Source organism: Caretta caretta, chromosome 1 (assembly GCF_965140235.1).
Source record: "Caretta caretta isolate rCarCar2 chromosome 1, rCarCar1.hap1, whole genome shotgun sequence".
Classification (NCBI taxonomy): domain Eukaryota; kingdom Metazoa; phylum Chordata; order Testudines; family Cheloniidae; genus Caretta; species Caretta caretta.
In genome coordinates, this window is record NC_134206.1 from 296,729,828 (window position 1) to 296,755,303 (window position 25,476).

Sequence of the window (25,476 nt, forward strand, 5' to 3'; positions counted from 1 at the left end):
GACACGAGAATGAGAGTTGTCCTGTCGCTGGAGAAGTGCATGGCGATTGCACTGTGGAAGCTGGCTACTCCAGACTGCTACCAATCAGTCGCTAACCAGTTCGGAGCGGGAAAGTCGACCATTTGACTTGTGTTGACGGAAGTGTGCAGGGCCATTAATTGCATCCTGCTCCGAAAGACCGTGACTCTGGGCAACGTGCATGAGATTGTGGATGGCTTTGCACAAATGGGCTTCCCTAACTGCAGAGGGGCGATAGATGGCATGCATATTCCAATTCTGGCATCAAACCACCTAGCCACCGAGTACATTAATTGGAAGGGGTATTTCTCTATGGTTCTCCAGGTGCTTGTAGATCACTGTGCATGTTTCATGGGTATTAACGCAGGCTGGTCAGGAAAGGTGCATGACACATGCATCTTTCGGAAAACTGGTCTGTTCAGGAAGCTGCAAGCTGCAAGTAGGAATTTTCTTCCTGGACCAGATGATCACCGTAGGGGGAAGTCGATCCTGGGAGACCCTGCCTACCCCTTAATGCCATGGCTTATGAAGCCATTCACAGGGCATGTCATAAATATAAAGGAAAGGGTAACCACCTTTCTGTATACAGTGCTATAAAATCCCTCCTGGCCAGAGGCAAAACCCTTTCACCTGTAAAGGGTAAGGAGGTAAGGTAACCTCACTGGCACCTGACCCAAAATGACCAATGAGGGGACAAGGTACTTTCAAATCTGGAGGGGATGGAACAGTTCTGTCTGTCTGTGTGATGCTTTTACCGGGAACAGATCAGAAATGCAAGCCTTCCAACTCCTGTTAAGTTAGTAAGTAATCTAGCTAGAAAATGCGTTAGATTTTCTTTTGTTTAATGGCTTGTAAAATAAGCTGTGCTGGATGGAATGTATATTCCTGTTTTTGTATCTTTTTGTAATTTAAGGTTTTGCCTAGAGGGATTCTCTATGTTTTGAATCTGATTACCCTATAAGGTATTTACCATCCTGATTTTACAGAGGAGATTCTTTTACTTTTTCTTTAATTAAAATTCTTCTTTTAAGAACCTGATTGATTTTTCACTGTTCTTAAGACCTAAGGGTTTGGGTCTGTGTTCACCTGTACCAATTGGTGAGGATTATTATCAAGCCTTCCCCAGGAAAGGGGGTGTAGAGCTTGGGGGGGGGGGATATTTTGGGGGAAGACGTCTCCAAGTGGTCTCTTTCCCTGTTCTTTGTTTAAAACGTTTGGTGGTGGCAGCATACTGTTCAAGGACAAGGCAAAGTTTGTACCTTGGGGAAGTTTTTAACCTAAGCTGGTAAAAATAAGCTTAGAGGGTCTTTCATGCAGTTCCCCACATCTGTACCCTAGAGTTCAGAGTGGGGAAGGAACCTTGACAGGGCACCTTGACAGCAGCAAGGAGCGGTTCAACAAAAGGCTGAGTAAGTGCAGAATGACTGTTGAGTGTGCTTTTGGCTGTTTAAAGGCCCACTGACACTGCCTATATGGGAGGCTGGACCTGGCCGATGTCAATATTCCTATGCTTATAGCCGTGTGCTGTATGGTCCATAACATTTGTGAAGGGAAGGGTGAAAGCTTCACTCAGGGCTGGACCTCTGCGGCTCAGCGCCTGGAGGCTTAATTTGAACAGCCAGAGACCAGGATTATTAGAGGGGCACAGCACAGGGCCATAAGGATCAGGGATGCCTTGAGGTAACAATTTGAAGCTGAAAGCCACTAATATTTGTTGCTATGCTCAGGAGTGCAGTGCTTGTAATGCTAGGAGGTGATTGTGATTGGTGCAGATTTGCCTGTTGCTTTGCAGGGCTCTGTTTGCTTTCAATTAATGGAATAAAGATTGCTTTCAAACCAAAACAATTCTTTTATTAAAAATCAACAACCGGAGGAGAGAGACAACCAAAAAAACACATCAGCACTGAGGGGGATGGGGGAAGTGAGGGTCCCAGGAGGAGGTGGGATCTTGGGACGGTTAAAGATTTGTGTATGTCGACTTCTCATATCCAACCTTCTCCTTTGGAGTACAGTACAGCGGGTACTGTACTTCAGCAGGGCTAAACTGCAGAGGGGGGGTGTTGAGTGCAGTGGGTACTGAGAGTCCGCAGGGCTGGACTGTGATGGGGGAGGAGTGGAATGCAGCGGGTACAGACTGGAAACAGGAGGTTGATAAGAGTGTGTGTGGGGCGAATGGGAAAGAGTTTTGCGACAGTGGCTGCAGGGGAGGGCGGGCGCGGAGCTGCTCGATTCGCAGTGCTAGTAGTGCCTGGAGCGTGTCCGCTTAATGCTCCATAATATTTAAGAGCCGCTCTGTGGCTTCATTCTGGCGTGCCATGTTCTCCTTTCGGTCCCTCTTCTCGCTGTCCCGCCACTCCTTCAGTTTTTGTTTTTCGGCCGCGAAATGCATCATGACCTCACGCAGAAAGTCCTTTTTAGTTCTTCGTGACCACTTTCTAATTCTGCACAGCCTTTCAGCCGACAATAACAAAGAGGGAGGTCATCTCTGTGAAGGCAAAATACAACATTTTACAGAAGCAGTATTGTTTGCAACACACATGGCCCCTTTCTGTCATGCATCATGAAATCTGTCCATAGGTATCATAATTCCTATGGCTGGAGTGCAGTTGGGACTGGACAGCCTCCTCTCCACAAATGCTGATGAGGTCCAGTAGCTCAGTATTGCTCCAAGCAGGGGATCGCCTGGTGTATGGAGCAGGCATGGTCACCTGGAAAGATGCGCTGAGACCACTGCACGCGTCACCGAGCAAACAGGAAGGGGACTTTCAAAATTGCCAAGGAATTTAAGGGGAGGGGATGATGGTAGATCACCTCAGGACAGGGCAGTAGAGTTCAAACTGATGACCGGAGAGGTGAGAACAGGCATTGTGGGACACCTCCCGGAGGCCAGTCGTAGCACTGTAATCGACCAGGGTAGCCCTGGTGCACAAAGCTCTACGCCTCTTGTCAGGGTAGTTTTGTTACAATGCTGCAACTGTGCAGTTTCTGCGCACTAAGTGGCTTGGCAGTGTGTACACCTCAGGAGTTACAACGCAGAAAGATGCTTTACTGCGCAGAAACTTGCAAGTGTAGACAGGTCCTTAGATTGTAAGTTCTTTGGGGCAGGACACCCTTTTTGTTCTCTTTTTGTACAGCTCCTAACACAGCGGGGCCCTGAGCCATTACTGGGGCTCCTACATGCTATGATAACCCAAACAATGAATAATAATAAATCCTTTTAAGAGTGGTTAATTTCATTTTAGCATAAACCTATTTCCAATCTATTTCAGCGAAACTGGAGCGAGAGGGGAAAAAAGAGCCTGTTTTAAACCAAAATAAAAGGGTCCACACATGGTTGTATGGGTTTAAGTAAATCACTTTAAATTCACACGTTAGGCTGTGACTGATGCAACTTTCTCACACAGATGGAAATTTATTGGCATATTTATAATAGAGGAAGGATGGTTCAGTGGTAAGAGCACCACCCTCAGATTTGCGAGATGCTGGTTCAATTCCCTGCTCCACCACTGACTTCATGGGTGACCACAGGCAAGTCACTTAGCCTCTCTGTACCTCAGTTCCTTATCTGTAAAATGGGAATAATAGTACTGCCTCAAAGGGGTGTTTTGAGGTTAAATCCATTAAGGAGTGTGAGGTGCTCAGGTACTGTGGTGGCAGGGGCCATCTATCTTTGATAGATACAAGTATAATTATAAGAGTGTCCACAGACTGAGTTATACCTGTGAAACTACAGAGATATAATTATGTTGGTATATTTCCCTGTGTAGACAGGCCTAAAAAAACAACTCAGCTGGAGTTGAGGTGCTTTCTTTCTAACTATTTTTAGGAGTGTGATTTTTTTTTTTCAAATCTGAGATAGTTATACCAATACAGCCCGCAGCATGGAGGTGGTTATACTCATAAAAAGTTTTTCATACTGGTATAGCTTATTCCTCTTTCTGTATGGAAATAGCTATAAGTATCAAAGTAGCTTGTACTGATATAACTTTTGGTCCACGCTGAGGGGTTTGTACTGCTTTAACTATTGAGTTGGTATACCAGAATAATTAAAGCAGTACAACTTTTGTGTGTAGATGCATTTAGGAGCCTAACTTTAGGCATCCATTTTTGAAACTTTTGGCTTTAGTCTTTTTTATCAGGAATTTTTATAGGTAGATCGTACTGTATTTATTAAGTAGCCCTAATTCATGTTTAAATTGTTTTTACTGTCATTGTACGTCATGGGATAAATGGGTCTTTCTTTAGAATTAGCAAAAGCCACTTCAGCTAGGCCTGTTTACTTTTTCAAGTGCTTTTTTTCAAGGAAATTTGTTTGAATTAGGGGGATTCCTTGGTTTTTTTTAATCTTAAACTTTGCTCTTGAAAATTCAAAAGGCGGATTTTCAAAACCCCAGGGATAAGAAAATTATCTGTCTAACGACACCTGTGAAACTCAATATAAGATTTTATTATACCTTTGAAGAGATTTTGAGAGATTATTTAAAGTGAAGCTGCCAACCTCTGCTAAGTGTTTTCAAATACAATGAGGATGTAGGGTAAGCAGCAGCCTTGGATTCTGTTTATTTGATATAGATAGGAGGCAGTAATAGTTGGACAGGAATTGAAATAGGGCCTCACATATTCATGTAGGGTCCTGCAAAAACTAGGGACAGCCCTGATTCCTTAGTTATGCCTGAATATTCTGAGGGTTGCTTTTTTTTTTTTTTTTTTTTTTTTTGAGGCAGCTCTGACGGCTTCAGAGATCCCGCCCCAATATCCTCAGGTTAGTCTGGTATCGTCAGTAACCCTCTCATTACAGAAAAATTGCTGGGTTTAGAGAAGTTGCACAACATATCAGCCATTTACTGGAACTTTATGACACTTTATCTTCAAAAGCTTGTTGGGATGGTGGGGCAGTTGAGTTCCAGAGTTCTTTGATTCTCAAATACATATGGTCTTGGGGTGATGAATTGTAGTCATAGAGGCGAAAGTATGGCCTTTCAAATTATCCACATTTCTGAAGAGGAAATGTATTTTATTTGTAGTGGATTAAACCAATTCCACACAGGTGTTCTTTTTAGTTGCCTCAGGTGCTGCATCTTCTCCCAGTGGAGAGACTGATTTATTTCTCTCAGTTGATAGCTTAACAATTGCTGGATACAAGACACAGATTATTCTCTCTTCAGACTGTCCATGAATGTAGGGATTTGATTTCTCAATCAGAGGAGTGTTTGTGGTCTGAATCTTTATCTCCAGATAGTAGTGTACTCAAATAACTGGAATGAAGCTATTTCATGGAAAGAAAACTGCAATGATGATATCCCTGTGTTGCCTTCATTTGGTACTAATGTGGACACTAATAATGAAAATTATATTGAATGGGACCTTTTATATGCATATTAAAAGCAGGAGAGAGACAACATGAGAAAAACACAAAGGCATGACAACTAGCTGGGGCTCGAACTAGCACACTAAGGGTATGTCTACACTACGAAATTAGGTCAAATTTATAGAAGTCGGTTTTTTAGAAATTGGTTTTATATATTTGAGTGTGTGTGTCCCCACAGAAAATGCTCTAAGTGCATTAACTCGGCGGAGTGCTTCCACAGTACCGAGGCTAGAGTCGACTTCCAGAGTGTTGCACTGTGGGTAGCTATCCCACAGTTCCCGCAGTCTCCGCTGCCCACTAGAATTCTGGGTTGAGATCCCAATGCCTGATGGGGCTAAAACATTGTCGCGGGTGGTTCTGGGTACATATCGTCAGGCCCCCGCTCCCTCCCTCCCTCCCTCCGTGAAAGCAAGGGCAGACAATCGTTTCGCACCTTTTTTCCTGAGTTGCCTGTGCAGAAGCCATACCACGGCAAGCATGGAGCCTGCTCAGGTAACCGTCACCGTATGTCTCCTAGGTGCTCGCAGACGTGGTACTGCATTGCTACACAGCAGCATCAACCCATTGGCTTGTGGCAGCAGACGGTACAGTATGACTGGTAGCTGTCATCGTCATGTCCGAGGTGCTCCTGGCCACGTTGGCCAGGAGTGCCTGGGCAGACATGGGTGCAGGGACTAAATCTGGAGTGACTTGACCAGGTCATTCTCTTTAGTCCTGCAGTCAGTCCTATTGAACCATCTTATGGTGAGCAGGCAGGCAATACGGATTGCTAGCAGTCCTACTGTACCATCTTCTACCAGGCAGGCAAGAGATGAGGATGGCTAGCAGTCCTACTGCACCATCTTCTGCCGAGCAGCCATGAGATGTGGATGGCTTGCAGTCCTTCTGCACTGTCTGCTGCCAGCCAAAGATGTAAAAGATAGATGGAGTTGATCAAAACAAGAAATAGACCAGATTTGCTTTGTACTCATTTGCTTCACCCCCTCCCCCGTCTAGGGGACTCATTCCTCTAGGTCACACTGCAGTCACTCACAGAGAAGGTGCAGCGAGGTAAATCCAGCCATGTATCAATCAGAGGCCAGACCAACCTGCTTGTTCCAGTAAGAACAATTACTTAGGTGCACCATTTCTTATTGGAACCCTCCGTGAAGTCCTGCCTGAAATACTCATTGATGTAAAGCCACCCCCTTTGTTGATTTTAATTCCCTATAAGCCAACCCTGTGAGCCATGTCGTCAGTCGCCCCTCCCTCCGTCAGAGCAATGGCAGACAATCGTTCCGCGCCTTTTTTCTGTGCGGACGCCATACTAAGGCAAGCATGGAGGCTGCTCAGCTCACTTTGGCAATTAGGAGCACATTAAACACCACACGCATTATCCAGCAGTATATGCAGCATCAGAACCTGGCAGAGCGATACCGGGTGAGGAGGTGACATCAGCGCGGTCACGTGAGTGATCAGGACATGGACACAGATTTCTCTGAAAGCATGGGCCCTGCCAATGCATGCATCATGGTGTTAATGGGGCAGGTTCATGCTGTGGAATGCCGATTCTGGGCTCGGGAAACAAGCACAGACTGGTGGGACCGCATAATGTTGCAGGTCTGGGACGATTCCCAGTGGCTGCGAAACTTTCGCATACGTAAGGGCACTTTCATGGAACTTTGTGACTTGCTTTCCCCTGCCCTGAAGCGTATGAATACCAAGATGAGAGCAGCCCTCACAGTCGAGAAACGAGTGGCGATAGCCCTGTGGAAGCTTGCAACGCCAGACAGCTACCGGTCAGTTGGGAATCAATTTGGAGTGGGCAAATCTACTGTGGGGGCTGCTGTGATGCAAGTAGCCCACACAATCAAAGATCTGCTGATATCAAGGGTAGTGACTCTGGGAAATGTGCAGGTCATAGTGGATGGCTTTGCTGCAATGGGATTCCCTAACTGTGGTGGGGCCATAGACGGAACCCATATCCCTATCTTGGCACCGGAGCACCAAGCCGGTGAATACATAAACCGCAAGGGGTACTTTTCAATAGTGCTGCAAGCTCTGGTGGATCACAAGGGACATTTCATCAACATCAACGTGGGATGGCCGGGAAAGGTACATGATGCTCGCATCTTCAGGAACTCTGGTCTGTTTCAAAACCTGCAGGAAGGAACTTTATTCCCAGACCAGAAAATAACTGTTGGGGATGTTGAAATGCCTATAGTTATCCTTGGGGACCCAGCCTACCCCTTAATGCCATGGCTCGTGAAGCCGTACACAGGCAGCCTGGACAGTAGTCAGGAGCTGTTCAACTACAGGCTGAGAAAGTGCAGAATGGTGGTAGAATGTGCATTTGGACATTTAAAGGCGCGCTGGCGCAGTTTACTGACTCACTTAGACCTCAGCGAAACCAATATTTCCACTGTTATTACTGTTTGCTGTGTGCTCCACAATATCTGTGAGAGTAAGGGGGAGACGTTTATGGCGGGGTGGGAGGTTGAGGCAAATCGCCTGGCTGCTGGTTACGCACAGCCAGACACGGTTAGAAGAGCACAGGAGGGCGCGGTTAGAAGAGCACAGGAGGGCGCGGTACGCATCAGAGAAGCTTTGAAAACCAATTTCATGACTGGCCAGGCTACGGTGTGAAAGTTCTGTTTGTTTCTCCTTGATGAAACCCCCCACCCCTTGGTTCACTCTACTTCCCTGTAAGCTAACCACCCTCCCCTCCTCCCTTCGATCACCGCTTGCAGAGGCAATAAAGTCATTGTTGCTTCACATTCATGCATTCTTTATTCATTCATCACACAAATAGGGGGATGACTACCGAGGTAGCCCAGGAGGGGTGGTGGAGGAGGGAAGGAAAATGCCACACAGCACTTTAAAAGTTTACAACTTTAAAATTTATTGAATGCCAGCCTTCTGTTTTTTGGGCAATCCTCTGTGGTGGAGTGGCTGGTTGGCCGGAGGCCCCCCCCCACCGTGTTCTTGGGCATCTGAGTGTGGAGGCTATGGAACTTGGGGAGGAGGGCGGTTGGTTACACAGGGGCTGTAGTGGCAGTCTGTGCTTCAGCTGCCTTTGCTGCAGCTCAACCCATACACTGGAGCACACTGATTTGATCCTCCAGCAGCCTCAGCATTGAATCCTGCCTCCTCTCATCACGCTGCCACCACATTTGAGCTTCAGCCCTGTCTTCAGCCCGCCACTTACTCTCTTCAGTCCGCCACTTACTCTCTTCAGCCCGCCACCTCTCCTCCCAGTCATTTTGTGCTTTCCTGCACTCTGACATTATTTGCCTCCACGCATTCGTCTGTGCTCTGTCAGCGTGGGAGGACAGCATGAGCTCAGAGAACATTTCATCATGAGTGCGTTTTTTTTTCTTTCTAATCTTCACTAGCCTCTGGGAAGGAGAAGATCCTGTGATCATTGAAACACATGCAGCTGGTGGAGAAAAAAAAAGGGACAGCGGTATTTAAAAAGACACATTTTATAAAACAGTGGCTACACTCTTTCAGGGTAAACCTTGCTGTTAACATTACATACATAGCACATGTGCTTTCCTTACAAGGTCGCATTTTGCCTCCCCCCACCGCGTGGCTACCCCCTCAACCCTCCCACCTCCCCATGGCTAACAGTGGGGAACATTTCTGTTCAGCCACAGGCAAACAGCCCAGCAGGAACGGGCACCTCTGAGTGTCCCCTGAAGAAAAGCACCCTATTTCAACCAGGTGACCATGAATGATATCTCACTCTCCTGAGGATAACACAGAGAGATAAAGAACGGATGTTGTTTGAACACCAGCAAACATACACTGCAATGCTTTATTGTACAATGATTCCTGAGTACGTGTTACTGGCCTGGAGTGGTAAAGTGTCCTACTATGGAGGACGCAATAAGGCTGCCCTCCCCAGAAACCTTTTGCAAAGGCTTTGAGAGTACATCCAGGAGAGCCGCGAATGCCAGGGCAAATTAATCCTTTCACATGCTTGCTTTTAAATCATTTATAGTATTTTAAAAGGTACACTCACCGGAGGTCCCTTCTCCGCCTGCTGGGTCCAGGAAGCAGCCTTGGGTGGGTTCAGGGGGTACTGGCTCCAGGTCCAGGGTGAGAAACAGTTCCTGGCTGTCGGGAAAACCAGTTTCTCCGCTTGCTTGCTGTGAGCTATCTACAACCTCATCATCATCTTCTTCATCCCCAAAACCTGCTTCCATATTGCCTCCATCTCCATTGAAGGAGTCAAACAACACGGCTGTGGTAGTGGTGGCTGAACCCCCTAAAATGGCATGCAGCTCATCATAGAAGCGGCATGTTTGGGGCTCTGACCCGGAGCGGCCATTTGCCTCTCTGGTTTTCTGGTTGGCTTGCCTCAGCTCCTTAAGTTTCATGCGGCACTGCTTCGGGTCTCTGTTATGGCCTCTGTCCTTCATGCCCTGGGAGATTTTGACAAAGGTTTTGGCATTTCGAAAACTGGAACGGAGTTCTGATAGCACGGGTTCCTCTCCCCATACAGTGATCAGATCCCGTACCTCCCGTTCGGTCCATGCTGGAGCTCTTTTGCGATTCTGGGACTCCATCATGGTCACCTCTGCTGATGAGCTCTGCATGGTCACCTGCAGCTTGCCACGCTGGCGAAACAGGAAATGAGATTCAAAAGTTCGCGGTTCTTTTCCTGTCTACCTGGCCAGTGCATCTGAGTTGAGAGTGCTGTCCAGAGTGGTCACAATGGAGCACTCTGGGATAGCTCCTGGAGGCCAATACCGTCGAATTGTGTCCACAGTACCCCAAATTCGACCCGGCAACGTCAATTTAAGCGCTAATCCCCTTGTCAGAGGTGGAGTAAGGAAATCGATTTTAAGAGCTCTTTAAGTCGAAATAAAAGGCTTCATCGTGTGGACGGGTGCAGGTTTACATCGATTTAACGCTGCTAAATTCGACCTAAAGTCCTAGTGTAGACCAGGGCTAGAACTTTTTCCTTGACTACTAGGTTATAAACCTATTTTTTGAAGTTGTGTGTTACTGATTTGTTCACTATTTTATAAATGTAAACACAGCCAAACCTGTCATAAGCAGTCAATGGGATTGACAAAATGTTGTTACTTAAACAGAGGTGTTCAGTGCTTAATTTTTAATGAAAGAGGTGTCAGGGCTCAAGCAATTAGGTGCTGGGGCTCAAGCAAAATTTTTACTTTCATAACTGATGTGGCAAGTCCAGAGGTGCCGGGGCTGTGAACTGCCAAGCCTAGAGGTGCTTGGGCTAAGCCTTGGCACAAATTAAGCAGTGGAGGTGTACTTCTAATTAAGATGGAGGAACCTTTTACTCCACCTATACAATACATTTGGGATATAATCTGGGTTGGTTCCTGCGGACATGAGGTTGCTTGATAAAGGCATTCTTTTGTATAGATTTCACTCTAATCTTATTAGAATACTGCATACATCTTGTTTTTCTTACTGCATTTTAGGTTTTCGAGCTCACGTTGTGGCTACTGTCTACCTACAAAATATACACTATTATTTGGATAAACATTTGGATACTTATACTTCCTAGCTCACGATGCCTTTCAAAAGCGGATTAGAATTAACTGAGTTGCAGAATATGACTGTCCCTGAGGATGATAACATCAGCAATGATTCAAATGATTTTACAGAGGTAGAAAATGGCCAGATAAATAGGTGAGTATTTTTCCACTGATGCTGACTATCCTGTGAAACACACTGTTTAAAAACAGCATTCTAATTTTCAGTATCTCTCTTGCATTATTCATTACCGAGTCATGCTCCATTTGAAGATGTAATTTGAATTTCTTATGTGACATCTGTTGGGCATAGGTTGCAACAGCAGATAAAGCAAACAGAGTAGCAATTTATTCATCGTTTTAAATTTTTTAAATGAGTCTAATAAAACGCATAAAATGTTAAAATTTCAAAATATCTACATATACAATACAAAAAATGAAATAATAACATTAGACCGACAGAAACATTTTGGGCAAAGATATAGGATTTTCAATAAAGGTTGTTCCACAATCTGATGTATGTAACCACAATGGCCACAAAAATGTTCTTTAGGCTTCTGTGAATTTATAACTCATGCTGTTGACAAGAAATGTAGATCGTATCTTCCTGTCTATGTTTAAAACTCTCTGCAAATGAGAATGTATATCAAACCTTTGCTCCTAAGTCTAATAGAAAATGCACTTTTAGAAAAAGTGACCGATTTGTAACTAATGTTCAAATTTAAATGTGAAAAAAAATATTCTCTGCTCAGCAATTAAAGTAAAATGCAATTATTACATAATTACTTAAAAATTATTATAGCATTTTTTTATAAACTTTTTGTTAATTTAGTAAAATAGAACAATATTGTTCCCGTCATAATAAACCCTTCCAAGCTTATTGCAAGGTAAAGAGTTAAATTTTCAGGTTCTGAATAGCCTTCATATTTATGGTAAGGATCTGCTGTTGGACTAGAGTGGCAGGCTGTTTCTGTGGGGTTTTTGAGCTGGAAACAAGAAGTTACCCTCTTCCTCTGAAACTTCATTCAAATTTTGCAGAACAAAGGTGGGGTGAGAGAAAGAAAAGGAGCAGTTGAAGGTTCCCAAATTTCCCAAGTAACTAGGTTAGTGTGGACCCCTGTGCCCACATACCGTCCTGTTGACTGTAATGGGACTCTGCTGGAGTACTTTCAGGTGTCCACTTTCATGGATCTACTTACAGGATCTGGACTAAAAACTGCCTTATTCTGCCACCCTACTGACAGACAATAGGTAGCAAATGTTTGCAGGAACAGGCACTTAGAGGCTGATTTTACTGCTTAGATCTGCATGGGGAGGAGATTGACCCCGGTGTGAAAAGGGTGTCAGCTGCCTCTGTGGAAGAGTTTTTTCTTTCCCCATACCTTGCCAAAAGCCTTCCCAGTGCTGAGATCAATGCAGGAGGAGGGATCAGGCTGGGGGAAGAGTGGGCAGGCTAGTGGGGGATGCACACTGTCAGCCAGCCCTTCCTGTGAAGCTCAGGGTGCAAAGACAATGCAGTCCTGGGTGTCTTATCTTTCTGTGCCATCCACCACCACAGTGGATATACCCCTTTAAGGGGAAGTGCTTGGGGCAGCAGCTGCCAGCTGTGAGAGCTCTGTCAGTGTGACTTCTGCAGGTGCAGTCATGCGAGATACCAGTGATCCAGAGTCTTCACACAGAAGTCCCTGGCCTCCTACTTATTCCCTGGGGTTCTTGGGCCCACCGCTGTTCCACAATGTAGTGCAAACTCCTCTACCAATGGTGGGGGAAGTCTCTGTGAAGAGAATCTTATGCATGTTTTGAACAGCAGTAGTAGTGAGAGCTGACATTGACCATCAAAGCATATGCTGCAGCTGGAAGGACAGCAGAGCTCAGGTTGGGGATGGAGGTGGGAAGGAGGAGTTCAAATGGTGCAGGGTGCCTGAGGGGAAAAAAGAATAGTTGGGTCAGAGTGGGGGCAAATTAACAAAAAAAAAAATGTAATTAAGAACAGAAAAGATTTCCCCTACTTTTCTCAGCCTTCTTCTGCCTCTCATAGTAGATTGAAGCATTCCAGAAACCAGCTCACCGGGCGTGGGGGCGGGTTCCAAAATGAAAAATCTTTGAGCCATGGCTCAGAGGGGTAGCCGTGTTAGTCAGTATCCACAAAAACAATGAGAAGTCCAGTGGCACCTTAAAGACTAACAGATTTATCTGGAAATAAGCTTGCATGGGTAAAAAACCCACTTCTTCAGATGCATGGAGATGCATGGCTGTAAGCTCGGCCAGTGGATGCATTCGTAGACAGGTATCCAGAGAGGGCCTTAACAGGAGACGGATGCTACTGTATCGCTACAGTGCTTGCATCCCTCACCTCTTCTAAGAGCATGAGTTTCCAAGAGTTCCACTCTTAACAAATGTTGGCCTACCACATTGACACTAAAACCCCAGCCTGCTCCTGCTGGAGTCAGTGGCAAAACTCCCTCTGACTTCAGTGGAAGCGGGATTGGGCCCCACCCTATAAGGGTGGTTTATTAGTTTCTATTTATATAAATGACATATAGATAGCATTCCATTCAGCAATGCTGTTTTCATGCTTCTTGATAGAGGAGTCATTCCCCTTCTGTTTCATAGAATCATAGAATATCAGGGTTGGAAGGGACCTCAGAAGGTCATCTAGTCCAACCCCCTGCTTAAAGCAGGACCAATCCCCAACTAAATCATCCCAGCCAGGGCTTTGTCAAGCCTGACCTTAAAAATTTCTAAGGAAGGAGATTCCACCAACTCCCTAGGTAACGCATTCCAGTGTTTCACCGCCCTCCTAGTGAAAAAGTTTTTCCTAATATCCAACCTAAATCTCCCCCACTGCAACTTGAGACCATTACTCCTCGTTCGGTCATCTGCTACCACTGAGAACAGTCTAGATCCATCCTCTTTAGAACCCCCTTTCAGGTAGTTGAAAGCAGCTATCAAATCCCCCCTCATTCTTCTCTTCCGCAGACTAAACAATCCCAGTTCCCTGAGCCTCTCCTCATAAGTCATGTGTTCCAGTCCCCTAATCATTTTTGTTGCCCTCCGCTGGACGCTTTCCAATTTTTCCACATCCTTCTTGTAGTGTGGGGCCCAAAACTGGACATACTACTCCAGATGAGGCCTCACCAATGTCGAATAGAGGGGAACGATCACGTCCCTCGATCTGCTGACAATGCCCCTACTTATACATTCCAAAATGCCATTGGCCTTCTTGGCAACAAGGGCACACTGTTGACGCATATCCAGCTTCTTGTCCACTGTAACCCCTAGGTCCTTTTCTGCAGAACTCCTGCCGAGCCATTCGGTCCCTAGTCTGTAGCGGTGCATGGGATTCTTCTGTCCTAAGTGCAGGACTCTGAGCTTGTCCTTGTTGAACCTCATCAGATTTCTTTTGGCCTAATCCTCCAATTTGTCTAGGGCCCTCTGTATCCTATTCCGACCTTCCAGCATATCTACCTCTCCTCCCAGTTTAGTGTCATCTGCAAACTTGCTGAGGGTGCAATCCACACCATCCTCCAGATCATTAATGAAGATATTGAACAAAACCGGCCCGAGGACCGACCCTTGGGGCACTCCACTTGATGCCAGCTGCCAACTAGACATGGAGCCATTGATCACTACCTGTTGAGCCCGACAATCTAGCCAGCTTTCTATCCATCTTATCGTCTATTTGTCCAGCCCATACTTCTTTAACTTACTGGCAAGAATACTGTGGGAGACCGTGTCAAAAGCTTTGCTAAAGTCACGGAACAACATGTCCACTGCTTTCCCCTCCTCCACAGAGCCAGTTATCTCGTCATAGAAGGCAATTAGATTAGTCAGGCATGACTTTCCCTTGGTGAATCCATGCTGACTGTTCCTGATCACTTTCCTCTCCTCTGAGTGCTTCAGAATTAATTCCTTGAGGACCTGCTCCATGATTTTTCCAGGGACTGAGGTAAGGCTGTTTGTCCCTTCCAATCACCATTATGACTCATGCATTTCTCCTGTATACTAGCAGGTTGATAGCTATATCTGGTGCCACCTTTGGTGCATCTCACATGTGACCTAGGGCTAAGTGAATCTCTAAAGCCCTCGGAAGTCAGTAGGTGTTTTTCCATTGACTTTAACAGGCTTTGGATCAGACCTATCATTTTCCACAATTTTTTTGTTTTTGGTTTTTTTGGTTGTTTTGGCTTGTTGGTTTTTCACCCTACATTTCACATTAAGCCTGAGTTACTTACAGCTCTTTGTGGGGCATATGTTTTCATGAGGGTTCAACACAAAGCAAGGTTTACAAGGATTTCTGAGGGAAGATCTGCCTGAGAGGCAACAGACACTAGAGTCTGTTTTTAAATCAAAACAAAATCACAAAATTCCACTTGAAAAATTCTCCAGACACAGCCAGACATTGCTTTGGGCTTCAACTAAAGGTTTGTAGGCCTAAAAATAAAATCTCATATAAGCTTGGATGGGTTTATTCTGTGTTTGAACTTGAAACTAACCACCTGCATTATGACACTGAGAGCTTGTCTACAAATTAAGTTGTTCCTGGTTCTCATTAACTCCATGTGTGGACATTCTTATTCTGAAATAAGAGTGCCAAGTACTTGTTTAGCGTAACCTACCAGAAGTTAATCAGGAACAACTCCATGTGTAGACAAGGCCTGAGTTTCCTAGTGAAAGGTCTGTACAGAAATATTCATTACTGCCAACTATCCCCACTTCCAGGCATCCCCTTATTGGTGCTCCATTAACCATGCACGTGGTCTGTATTACAGCACATTACTGTGTCTGAACACAATTGCTAGCCAGTGTGTTAGTTGGCATGATGGTGAACACAGTTTGGGCTGTGTAGACAAGAAAAAGTTGTGTTTCGCCTCTTATCACTAACTGTGATTAAACCCTCAATGAGGTAGCTGGGTTAGCTGACACAATGCCGAATGCAGTTTTTCCTGGTCTATGCCAACCAATAAACCATGGTCATCCACAGGCCAGCTAACATGATAGTTGTGCTCAGACATGGTTGTTTTGTAGTGGGAGCCAGCACAAAGAGTCTTATGCATTCTTGTCTCTGCTCACATTGGAGATCTTTATCAGTGTCTATGCTAGACATCAATTTAGGAGGATGCAGCATGATACAGGATTGTCACCTTTGTATAAGTTAGAAACCCTTGCCAAGCAATTAAGGCACTGTCTAAAAACACTTCTGACTAATTAGGTTTAACACAGTGGAGTCAGCCATTTTGTTTAAGCAGGCTTTAAAACCAGTTTAGCTAAGGGCTTGTCTACATGGTGAGGCAGTATGCGCTCACGTGTTGCTCATTAATTTGCCCTTGTAAACCTTACTGGTGCACGTGAAAGGTTCCCTACACTACTCATGAAAGCTTATGCTCAAATAAATTTGTTAGTCTCTAAGTTGCCACAAGTACTCCTTTTCTTTTTAGAGAACCTTTAGTGCACACCAGCAAGGTCTACATGGACCAATTCTTGGCGACATATTAGTGCACCTTAGAAATCACATCCCTGTAATACACACTGTTGAACCATGTAGGCAAGCACTAACTCAGTTAAAGGGACATCACTTTTACCAAATGACCACCGTCTAAGCTGTTTTTAAAACTCCAGATGAAGACCATGTTTACATGCGGTCCTTTAAACTTGTTTGAGCCCCGAAATGGATGGAGCCTAAGCTTTAGCACAGTGATAGAGAGAAAAAAAATGGGTTAAGACCTTCTTTGTGAGCCATATACAAATATGGACCTACTATCAGTATGAACTGATTATTTTTAAGTTGACAGATTCTTTTGTAAATATATAGAGTTTTATAAAATCTGTTCATGTGCAATTGTGATGCACTAAGTGTTAAAATGAAGAATGAAAGAGGAGCAGGAATATACAGCAATCAGTGGTGTCTTTTGGCAATGAACAAACTGCTTGAAACAAAGAATTCCAAGCAGGTTAACAAGTCATAAAGGCATTAAGAACATGGACTGTCTTACTATGTGTTTGTGTAGCACTTTGCACTATGGTCTCCACTCTCTGTGGGAGCTAATTATCACATTTTATGTTATGGTTCTATTTATAAAGTTTCCAGTTATAAAGGGTTAATAAAAGACTAATAGATGTCTTAAGAAATGAATACTCAATTGTTATAAAATCCAAAAGGTCAGTTGCTTATAACTACGGCTTATAGATAGCACTGAGGACAAATAGGAATTTTCATCCAGTGGGAAATTCCAGTATTTCAACATTTGTTTTCATCCCAAATTGGGACAAAAAATTGAACTACCGATTTTTTTCAGAGAATCAAATATTCTGAAAAATTTCAAATCAGTTTGTTGAACTGACCCAAAGTGCTTCATTTCAAGTCAGTTCAACATTAAACTACATTTTCTGATGGTGCCACATTGCCTCGTCAGAGTTGTAGTTCGGAAACTCGATGCCCTCAGGGTCAGGCTCCCTGGCCTGACTACTACTCCCATGATGCACCTACTGTCATGTGATCCCATGATGTACAAACAGCTTGGTCAGAGTCTTAGAAGAGTCTGTGTTGCATCATGGGAGATGTAGGCCAGGCCATGAGCCCAGCCTATGAGGAAGAATTGGGCCTTGCACTTCAACTCCCTTGAGGCAATGTGGCACAGGAGAAAAATGAAGTTATTGTAGAACTGTCTCTAAACAAAACATTTTGAGCCAATTCACCAAACCAAAAATATTTCAATTGTGGTCCAACAGACCTTAAACAAAATAATTAATTTTGATTTTTCCCAATTAAAATTTGCAAAATTTTGGTAAAACTGAAATTTGCATGTGGAGGATTTCAGTTTTGTGGGAACTGCATCTTCCATAAAAAAAAAAATCTCTTATATGGAAAATTCCCACCCAGCAGTTCTGCTTATAACTATCTGTAACATCTTCAGTTGATGTGCCTATAACCATCTATAATGCATACTATTCAGGTCTGTAACAATCTTAAAATATGTATTACTCATTTATTAACCCTTTATAAATTATTTTAATGGAGTCTTAATATAAAGGATGATAATGATAATAAACCTGTAAACGACAGGATTTTTATTTCTATAATTATTAAATGGACTAATCGCTAGGGTTGAGCAGAGGGGGAGGAAAAAGATGATATTGTAGGAAATATTGTCTCTGTCTTAACTCTAAGTCTGGAAAAAGGCAGAATCTCTGACTGGCAGAAGCAAGCACACCCCTCAGACATTCCTAGCAACACGTCCAGAGGAAACAAAGCTCCTCTCTGTGCTCCTTATTACACCACATGCAGGGTTTTTCAGTGAGAGCATCTGAGTGCCATGTAAACTCTTCCCATTCAACAGCCTACGTTCAGCAATGTGGCTTAAAAAATACATCCAAAGTATACAGGTTCCAACTCACTAGAAGCCCAGGGCCAAATTCTATTTTAAATGAAAACAAAAAATCTGCATATTGAGCAATAAAATGTGGGTTCTCCCTCAGAAAGAGGGTGGCTGATTTGCACCTCGTATGTAACTGGAAGGGGAATCTGCTGTCTACCCCCAACAGATCTCAGGACTCTTGGCATTGACACTGCAACTGTCTTTCTGTCTTCACTTGCTGTAACTTTCTGAAAATGGATAGTTTTTAAAATGTATGAGAAATGAAATAGTTGATTCAGACGTAGATAAGCCAAGTCAGACCAATCTGATAGATGTGAGTCAAATCTGTAAAACTAGCATTGGGATTAAGTACATTTTAACAGCAATATATGTGTCTAAGTTTGTCTGGGTTTAAGGGGTAAACTTAAAAGGGAATTATACAGGAGAGATGATGACTAAGACTTTTCAAGATATTTTCCATCAGAGGTGTATCCTTCAGAAACCACAGACAGAGCACAGAAAATCATTTTTAAAGAGAACTGTAAAGTTAGTAGACTAAATGCATCCCCCATTTAACACCACTGAAGACAGTGGATATACAGCTATCTGAATATGGCCCATAGTTAAAACAACACCACGTTCTCATCATGTATTGCCAGTAAGAAGGTCATAGCCAGGGTAGTGAGAAGTTTAATAGAACTTTACATTGAAAGGTGCAGAGGTATAATATACCTAAGGCGTCTGATTTAAGACTTTAACCAGTAAACACTGATTAACTCCCCACACACACACACAAACACACCCCGGTACTAAAAATATAAATAAAATGAATAAGTAAAGGAAATCAGTGTTTATCCAATAGATACCAGAAAACCCCCAGAAACGGTTACTCAATTCATGCTGATTTCACCCCATGTGCAGTTTGTTTTATATAGACAATGTCCCTGCTCCCTGGTTTGTATTTAAGGGCCTGCCTACGTGGAGCAGTAATGCAAACCATGGGGTGTGATTTCTAAAGCACACATTAATTGGTTTGTGTAGACTCTGCTGGTGTGCACTAAAGGTTCCCTAGTGTGCTCTAATGTAGTGCTGCTTAAAACAGTACTATGTTAAAATGCACCAGGAAACAAACACTAAATGCTAAACCAGAGGTTCAATGACAAGGATGCAAAGGTTAATCTAACATGTAATTCATTTTTATACAGATAATAAAAATGAAAATAGATCCTTTGGGAAGTACCTGAAAAAGCTTATCATTACAGTATCAAAAAGAACCCCAAAACCCTGGATTTTTGGACATCGACATAGAACTCAAAAATTGTTTAAAATAACTCCCAAAAATGAGCCCCCAAAAAGATAAAGCCCTAAAGATAGCCCACAATACTTTTTGATGTATTAATATAATACATGGTTTGATTCAGAGTTTATTACATATTTACAGTTAAATTAGAACTGTATGTCCCTGACCTGGGGATGTTAGCTCATTGAATGCTTTGAAATGCAGGGAACTGTTCTGGATGATATTTTTTAAGTAAAGCCACCCAGAGTGGTTTTGGTTTTGGTTTGGTGTTTGTTAAAAGAATCGCCTAAAATTATCTAAAGCAATCTTTGAAAAGGGGTAGGAACACATGGTTAGGAATTAAATTTGCATAATGGTTGATGCAATAGCTAGGGCCCAGAGATCCATGTGTAAGTTAACAAGGAAATTAGGGACACTGCAAAAACTAAACAACCGGGCCAAGGGTTACACAATCTAAAAGATTTCAGCAGAGAAAAGAAGTGGGAGAAAATAAATGCAAGAAATATATTCCAAGATGGTGAAGCACAAAGGCAGGGGATGGACAGAAAAATAGCAGGATGCTTTTGTTGTCCTAATGGCAATAGATTTCTAATGTGCACATTGTGATGACAAAGCAAAACAGCACATGTGAAGAGTATGGAGAAAGACAGCTATATCACTCTAAAGAGCAGCTCTTCCGTTAGTGCTTTCCTAAGCTAAACTAAACTGAACTTTACAGGACAATGAGCTAAATCATTGGCTTTGCCAGGGCCCTAGAAGATGGCTTTGATGGAAATACTAAAGCCCAGATTCTTGGCTACACCCATGGAACACCCAGTGCAGCTCAGGAGGTGGATGTGCTCTCCCCCATCCTGGGCTGTCTGAATTCAAGGCTAATCCCACAGTTTAACTCCAGCTCCTATTGGCTTCTGTATGGCAGCCTAGGATCTACAGGGCATAGGAACATCCCAGTCATGCTCATTTCCCTCAGCTGTACCTCTTACGCCAAGAGCAGAGAAATTGGGTAGCTATACAACACTAGAAGATCCCCTACAGTGGGATGAGCCTCCCATGACTGGATTTGTTGTCTTTATAGCTAAAATCTACCAGCAGGCACACCATTCCAGAGAATCTGGACTAATATGTTCTGTTAATGTGTATGCAGATTAATTACCATCCTGTCTACAGAAGCAGTACTTCCCTTTTACTAAAGATCCAGGAATAGCTTTCTATATTTGTTAGGTCTGGTTCTGTTCTCACACTAGTGTAACTCCACTGACTCCTGATTTACACAAGTGTAAATGAAACATCATCAGGCTCATTATAACCCTTTAAATAGCTAAGTTTGACCCCCTTTTGCAGGTATCAAACCATGCTGTGTTTGTAGCATTAAAGTGTATATTCATATTCTATATGTCCTCATGATAGATCTCTGACTTCTTTTCAGCAAGTTTATTTCGGATCGGGAGAGCCGAAGAAGTCTCACGAACAGTCACTTGGAAAAAAAGAAATGTGATGAATATGTAAGTCTGTCTGTTTGTCTCTTTCTCAATATACTGTCGACTGTGAACTATATAACCCTTAGATCTGCTCTTCAGAGGTGCTGAGTGCCTACAACTCCAGCTGAGCCAGGGGGAGCTGCATGTTCTCAGCACCTCTGAAAATCAGCTCCTGTGGTTAATGCATTTTTAAAAATACTGAAAATGTTTAAAACAATATATATTGCCCACACAATTTCTGTTCTATAAGTGCATTTATCCCTTCCATAAGGCAGTAATTGGAATGTCCATGTGAAAAGGTTCACTAGGATTTATTCTCTTTCAAATCTTGCTTTGTATTTTTCTACTGTATCTTTGCTGTAGCAGTAATTACTTTTACTTCCTATAACATGAAACTTGGAATTCACAGTATATGTGCATTGTACAATGAACTCTAAACTATTTATATGTCCATTTTTCCTATGTCCAGATTCCAGGAACAACCTCATTGCGAATGTCTGTCTTTAATCTCAGCAATGCCATTATGGGTAGTGGAATTTTAGGCCTTGCCTTTGCATTAGCCAACACAGGAATCATCCTTTTTGTGTAAGTATCCACACAGTGAATAGCAGGACTAGGCACACTTTCATATTGATTTTAAAATGTTTGCATTTAGAGAGAATGTGGTTGTTTATAGACCATTCAAAACACAGTGGGCAGTTTTACTAAATGAAGTAGGCTGCATACATAAGTAGCTTGGATTTCAGAGGTGCTGGCTTCAGTAGCAGCAGCTAATGCCCAGACCAATGATTTAGGTAACTAAACATGGACTTGGATATTTAAGTTCGATCATTTTGGTCATGGGTTTCAGATATGAATGTATCACAATGATTAGTAAAAAAGACATGAGGTGTAATCTTGGACCAATTGAATTCAATACAAGTTTAGCCATTGGCTTCAATGAGGCCAGGATTTCATTTGGAGTCTCCAAGCTGTATAAGTATTAGAAAGAGCATTTTTGGACAAGAAATGGTATGAGAAATGTTAATTTATAAACAAGAGAATAGTCTACCCAATTTATATTTTAATAACTAATTTGTTATCCTACTTGTCCCAGAGCCCTAAAAAACAAAATTTAAAGAATCACACACCTTTGGGTGAATCTTTGGGTGTTCTATGTCCAGGCCCAGAATCTCACTCCTTTTCTCTATCTGAGTAGATTCCCTGAGTAAGATGCCCAGAAGGGTAGTTTTCTATTAAGACACAAATAGTAGGCTACATTTAGGTATTTTTAATATGTGAGCAGCTAAATGTCAGTGATTATGGACCCTTTCCATTCTCCAAGAATCAATGAGAGTTTTGCCAGTGCCTTCACTGGGAGCAAATCACAAATCCAAACACTTATTATTTTAGTGATTACATAGTGTGAAACTACTTCTGAAAAGCAAAGCAAATTAAAATCCTTCAGCACTCTATGTAATATAATAATGGTAACTTACAAATAATTGGCCAGGCCATGCAGTTTGTACGATTTGTTGGAGGCAGTGTAGAGCCGCTCCACGCAGGGGGAAGCACTAAGGCAAATTGTATCTCTCTCAAAACTGCCTGGCGTGTATAGGGATTTACACATGTCATTGTCTATAAGTAGGGCCCTACCAAATCCATGGTCCATTTTGGTCAATTTCACAGTCATAGGATTTTTAAAATAGTAAATTTTATGATTTCAGCTAATTAAATCTGAAATTTCACAGTGTTGTTATTGTAGGGGGTGTCCTAACCCAAAAAGGAGTTGTGGGTGGGGGGTATTGAAAGGGTATTGTAGGGAGTTTGCATACTGCTACCCTTACTTCTGTGCTGCTGCTGGCAGCAGTGTTGACTTCAGAGCTGGGCGGCCAGAGAGCAGTGGCTGCTGGCCAGGAGCCCACCTCAGAAGGCAGGGCTGCTACCAGCAACAGCACAGAAGTAAGGATGGCATGGTATGGTATTGCCACCCTTCCTTCTGCACTGCTGCCTGCAGAGCTGGATGCCCAGCCAACAGCCGCTGCTCTCCGGCTGCCCAGCTCTGAAGTCAGCACAGAGGTAAGGGCGGCAATACCGTGACCCCCCTAAAATAACCTTGCGACCCCCACCCTGCAGCTCCCTTTTGGGTCAGGACCTCCAATTTGAAAAATGCTGGTCTCCTCCGTGAAATCTGTATAATATAGGGTAAAAGCACACAAAAAAAACAGATTTCACGGGGGGAGACCAGATTTCACGGTCTGTGACACATTTTTCATGGCTATGAATTTGGTAGGGCCCATCTATAAGGTCCCACTGGCTGGTATGACGAGAAGCATGACCATGGTTTCTCCTGGTCCCTACCTCCTTTAAGGTGATTTATTTTCTTCAGTGTGGAAGGAGTAAGTAGTCCCTGCTCGTAGAGACCATTATTGTGCCTATTCTTCAGGTGGATCACACAAGGTATAACCCCCAGTGGCAAGGCAGATCGCAATTTGGCCCCAGATACCTGGCTCTTTCAGTATTTGCCCTAAAAACAGGGTAAGGCACAGCTGGACAGACAAAGCTGAAGAGTTCCAGTTGTTCAAATGCATACAATGCAATCCGAAGACTTGGATGTTTAATTTTTAGACAGTTAAAATACAGTTCTTTTCAGCCTGCCACACTAGAGTACTAAAAAGCCAAAAAAATACGGCCAGGACTTCAGTTGAAAAAGAGATTTGAGGTAGAATGCCTTGTCTGCACCAAAATGGAGGCCTGTTATAAAGTAGGAGAATGTTATAGTTTAAAAATGAACCGTTGCCACTTACCAACAAATCACTGAGATGTGTTGTTTTGGGTTCCAGAATAATACATTTCATTTTCAAAAGTGACTGAGGTTTAATAAAAAAACAGTTGGGAATTATTCATAAATCTTAGTGATACTAATGGGAAATTTAGGGGTGCACTGATGGGAGAAATAGAATAAGCCACATCTGAAAAATGTTCAATACCAGTATTGAATTGGCAACTCATTCTAAGGCCACTTGGTTTGACCTTGAATGGGTTACTACATTTTGGAATTGGTTGTTCTTTTTCATTTTAAGTATTTAACAGAAACTCTGTATTATGGAATGGAATCTAACTGCTCCATAGTGAAGGTTTCATGTAAGGTCTTGCCTACATTGTAGATTTTTGTAATAGTGTAGCTATACCCATACTTCTAGGATTAGCTGCACTGGTAGAAGTCACCGTTCACATAGTTTTCAGAGCTGCATTTTGCAAAATCTAAAATCTACAAAAGCCATCAGGTTGGCCTGAAATGTAGTAGCTCAGGTAAAGGACCAGAGTAGAATTTGTTGTGAACATTTGAGGCCATATGATCAAGGGGTGACTAAGATACAGCATCATACAAAATGAGATCTTTTTCAATGTTGAAGGATTCTTCTGAGGGCGCGTCTACATTAGAATCGCACCCGCGGCACAGCTGTACTGATGTAGCTGCACCACTGTAGCACCGCTAGTGCAGATGCTCTGTGCCAGTGGTTTTCAGACTTCACATCATGATCCAGTGCTGGGTCGTGGAATGCAAGGCACTGGGTTGCCTTGCTCAGCACCCAGGGACCCTGGTGGCCGGCCAGTAAAAACTAGTGGTCCCTACCTGTTCTGACACCGCGCTGTGCCCCAGAAGCGGCCAGCAGCAGGTCCAGGTCCTAGGCAGGGGGGCCATGGAGCTCCACACGCTGGTCCCGCCCCGAGCACTGTCTCCACGCTCCCATTGGCTGGGAACCGGCCAATGGGAGCTTGGGTGGCGGTGCCTGCAGGCAAGAGCCGCTCAGAGCTGCCTGCATGCCTCCGCCTAGAAGCCAGACCTGCTGCTGCCCGCTTCCGGAGCACAGCGCAGTCCACGGTGCCAGGACAGCGGGGAAGCCTGCCTCTGCACCCTGGCTGCACCAGTGACCAGGAGCCGCCGGAGGCGAGCCCATGCCCCAATCCCCTTCCCCAGCCCCTAGCCACCCCCAAACCCAGAGCCCCCTCCTGTACCCCAAACCCATTATCCACAGCCCCATCTAGAGCCTGCACCCCCAGCCCAGAACCCTGACCCCCCTCCTGCACCTCAACCCCCAGCCCAGAGCCCCTCCCACACCCTGAACCCCTCATTCCCGGCCCCACTCCGCAGCCTTCACCCCCTCACCCCAACCCTCTGCCCCAGCCCTGAGCCCCCTCCCACACCTCAAACCCCTCATCCCCAGCTCCATTGGGTCGCAGGCATCAACAATTTTCTTCAACTGGGTCACCAGAAAAAAAGTTTGAAAACTACTGGTCTATGCTGACGCGAGAGAGCTCTCCCATTGGCATAATTACTCCCCCTCTCTGAGCGGCGGTAGCTATGTCAGTGGGAGAGCTTCTTCCGTTGATATAGCACTGTCCACACCAGCTCTTAGGTCCGTGTAACTTACATCACTCCAGGGGGATGCCGTTCCACACCCTGAGTGACTTAAGTTAT

The 25,476-nt window shown here is 43.9% G+C and overlaps 2 protein-coding genes across 4 annotated transcripts in view; one reads left to right on the forward strand and one right to left on the reverse strand.

Moving 5' to 3' along the window:
- Positions 1–25,476, forward strand: part of SLC38A1 (solute carrier family 38 member 1) — a 67,664-nt gene that overhangs the window by 14,013 nt on the left and 28,175 nt on the right. For 2 of the 3 annotated variants that reach the window (XM_048835973.2, XM_048835974.2), the window contains exons 2-4: positions 10,828–11,038; positions 20,963–21,038; positions 21,484–21,599. In XM_048835973.2, the coding sequence (XP_048691930.1) occupies positions 10,920–11,038; positions 20,963–21,038; positions 21,484–21,599 (311 nt within the window). In that variant the 5' untranslated portion in view covers positions 10,828–10,919. The remainder of the gene's footprint in view (positions 1–10,827; positions 11,039–20,962; positions 21,039–21,483; positions 21,600–25,476) is intronic. The other variant, XM_075124388.1, reaches the window with a different exon arrangement.
- Positions 8,452–10,123, reverse strand: LOC125630277 (uncharacterized). Its single transcript, XM_048835977.2, has 2 exons — positions 9,393–10,123; positions 8,452–8,804 (listed from the first exon to the last, which is right to left on the reverse strand). The coding sequence occupies exons 1-2, from the start codon at positions 9,967–9,969 to the stop codon at positions 8,452–8,454; spliced, it is 930 nt and encodes a 309-aa protein (XP_048691934.2). The 5' UTR covers positions 9,970–10,123.